The sequence below is a fragment of the Habropoda laboriosa genome, unplaced genomic scaffold, assembly GCF_001263275.1.
Source record: "Habropoda laboriosa isolate 0110345459 unplaced genomic scaffold, ASM126327v1 scaffold30, whole genome shotgun sequence".
Classification (NCBI taxonomy): Eukaryota; Metazoa; Arthropoda; class Insecta; order Hymenoptera; family Apidae; genus Habropoda; species Habropoda laboriosa.
The window spans coordinates 2,194,784-2,197,402 of NW_017100178.1; the positions used below are offsets into that span (position 1 = coordinate 2,194,784).

General features: G+C 27.9%; 2 protein-coding genes across 2 annotated transcripts in view; one reads left to right on the forward strand and one right to left on the reverse strand.

Annotated features, from left to right (window-relative positions):
* The window catches only part of LOC108578978 (SH3 domain-binding protein 5 homolog), a 3,705-nt gene extending 3,118 nt beyond the window's left edge, over positions 1-587 (reverse strand). The window contains 1 exon segment of the mRNA XM_017942402.1: positions 529-587. Coding sequence (XP_017797891.1) covers positions 529-576 — 48 coding nt within the window. The 5' untranslated portion in view covers positions 577-587.
* A 1,760-nt stretch (positions 588-2,347) lies between these two features.
* The window catches only part of LOC108578945 (lymphocyte-specific helicase-like), a gene marked incomplete at its 3' end in the record, with an annotated part of 2,973 nt that continues 2,701 nt past the window's right edge, over positions 2,348-2,619 (forward strand). Inside the window, exons 1-2 of the mRNA XM_017942364.1 lie at positions 2,348-2,357; positions 2,435-2,473. Of these exons, the coding sequence (XP_017797853.1) occupies positions 2,348-2,357; positions 2,435-2,473 (49 nt within the window). The remainder of the gene's footprint in view (positions 2,358-2,434; positions 2,474-2,619) is intronic.

A 2,619-nucleotide genomic window follows, 5' to 3' on the forward strand; every position in this document is an offset into this window, starting at 1 on the left:
TAATTATATTATTATTGAAAAAATTCTTTGCTCAACAAAAAGTAGTTAAATTTTCAAACCATGTAACATAGTCTGTAGGTACAGAAAGTAAAAGGATATATTTCATGGAAGATAGTGATTAATAAATATCTATGATTAAAAAATTACAATAGATAAAAGTAACAATTAATACTTAATAATTAAAGTACTAATTAATTATCAACAACATTCAAGGTGCAAAAATATGTCACAGCATGTTACACATTATTCATGAAATTAGATACAGTATAGCGAATAATTAACACAAGAATATTATTAAGATTGCAATTTACAACTAAATAATAAATTTATGTTTCCTACACAACGAAAATTTGTAACGAAAACAAAGTGAAAGCAAAGTAGAACATCGTACCAGGCTGTATTAGGCGTTACGATCGCGTTTAGTAATCATATTTATTTATGCATATAACCTATTACAAACAAATACTTCTTAAAAGATATATTTATCAACATAATAACAAAAAAAAACATGTCATTAAAAACAATTACCTGTATACGAGGATCTAAAGCTTCATCAACACTTTCTGTAACATCCATGCTTTAATTTTTGACATTTAAGTGATCGACTCCTAATCACGAAACTTTGTTCATTATGAGTTTCTAAGCATATATTTAATTATTTGTATCATAAATGATTTTCATAATTGCTAATATGTGTAATTATATGCTGTCATTCATATTTTGAAAAGAAACAATGCCACACAAATATGCGCAGCATTATACACACTTTTGAATACTACTAAACCCTTGTAGGCAATAATACAATACGACCGCTAGTGAATAAGTATCATATATACACTAACAATAATTTTTCCCTACCACTAAAAGTAACAGGAACTATATATCTCTTTCAGTATTTCCAACATAAACGGTGCTTTATAAATAATGAACGGCATACTCGAAAATACTAAAATGTTTCTAAGTTATTAATCTTCTTATTTCTTTGTAAAAAATGTATTTTAATCTAGTGTAAATTTATCATTCTAATTACTTATTCATTACACACGTATATGCATACAGTTTGTTATTGAAAAATATAGTTAAATGTAAAAGAAAAATACCAAGCAATAATAATTTAATGCTTTCTATAACTTTTAACATATTTAATTTTATTAGCTTGTTACGTTTATTTCATATTTAATTAATTGTTTAAAAATAATTTATTGTTAAATTCTATCTATGATTAAAACAAAACTATTTACGTTTTACTTTTTCTTTATTAGCATATTATGATGTTAGAGTACTAGATATTTAGATATTTAGAGTAGGTAAATACAGAGTTTCATCGATTCTTGCCGAATCCCTAGACCTAGAACAAATACATAGCGGTGATAGTTCTGTGAGACACCATTCGCCATTGTACATATCGTACGTCATTACACATAGGCCATTGTCGCTGTGTGAATGCAATAGCACTAGAGTTTCGGCAAGAATTGATGAGACTCAATATGTTATGTGGCTAATGTAGTGTCCTGTAGTGTGAATACTAAAGCGCGCCGAATTCAAATTGTGCAGCGATGTAACCGAAGCAATGAATAAAAGAACTCGATAACATATGCATATAATGTACTGTAAAATTTCATTGATTATTATTTACAATTGCTCGTTTAGATAAATGTTCATCGTCGTCGCTATGCACAGAAACATTGCTGAGGTGTAAAGCACTCACTTTAAAGGAAATATGTATTAATAAACAAATGAAGAATACCAATCAAATCCATCCTCAAATAATCTTATATAGAATCTTTAATTTAATTGGAGACTATTCTTTAACAAAAACATGTTAACATTAAATTTGAATATCGACGACGCCTGAAGATTCATTCGTTTTTCCTCGCTCAAAGAGTCCAGACGTATTGCTTCGTAATAAAAGTTATAGTTAAAACATTTCGTTTATCCTTGTTTTTACCAAGTTATTTATTGTTCTATAAAAGATTCAACGTTACATTTTCTCATTCATTAAATTTACTAAACGATCATGAACAGAGCGCTTTAGCGCTTCACGGGTGATAATTCCCTCAAATTTCGCAAGAATCCACACAACAAATATACAGCCGTGGGGTATATTTTTGAGCAGTTTAATAGTTGGCTACCTTTTTTCACACAAACTCATACACATCTATATATATACATACATACATACATATATATGTATACTTGTGCGTGTCATAATATAGGAACATGATTTTGGCGGGAATCACTCAATACGTGAGATGTTCGTGTTTTCTGTTACTGTTAGGTTCCTTTCCTCTTGAAAGTGTCGTTCAATAGACTGTTGTGAGAAATTATTATTGACAACTTACCAAAAATGGAAAATGGTAATAGTAACAAAGAAATAGATATTTTAAAAGATATAAATTTGATTCCAGGTAAAAATCTCTATCACTTTTGTAAGAAAAAAGTAACAAAACAATGAAATTTTTAAATCGAACTTGGTGTAGTAAAATAAATTTCTAAAATGAAAGTGCATTAGGAATGTCATTTATAATTTCATCTTTATCAATATTTGTAATGCAAGTATTACATGTTTCAAACAGTAAACGTTTCATTTTACAAACAAAATTTAATATGAAATGTTTT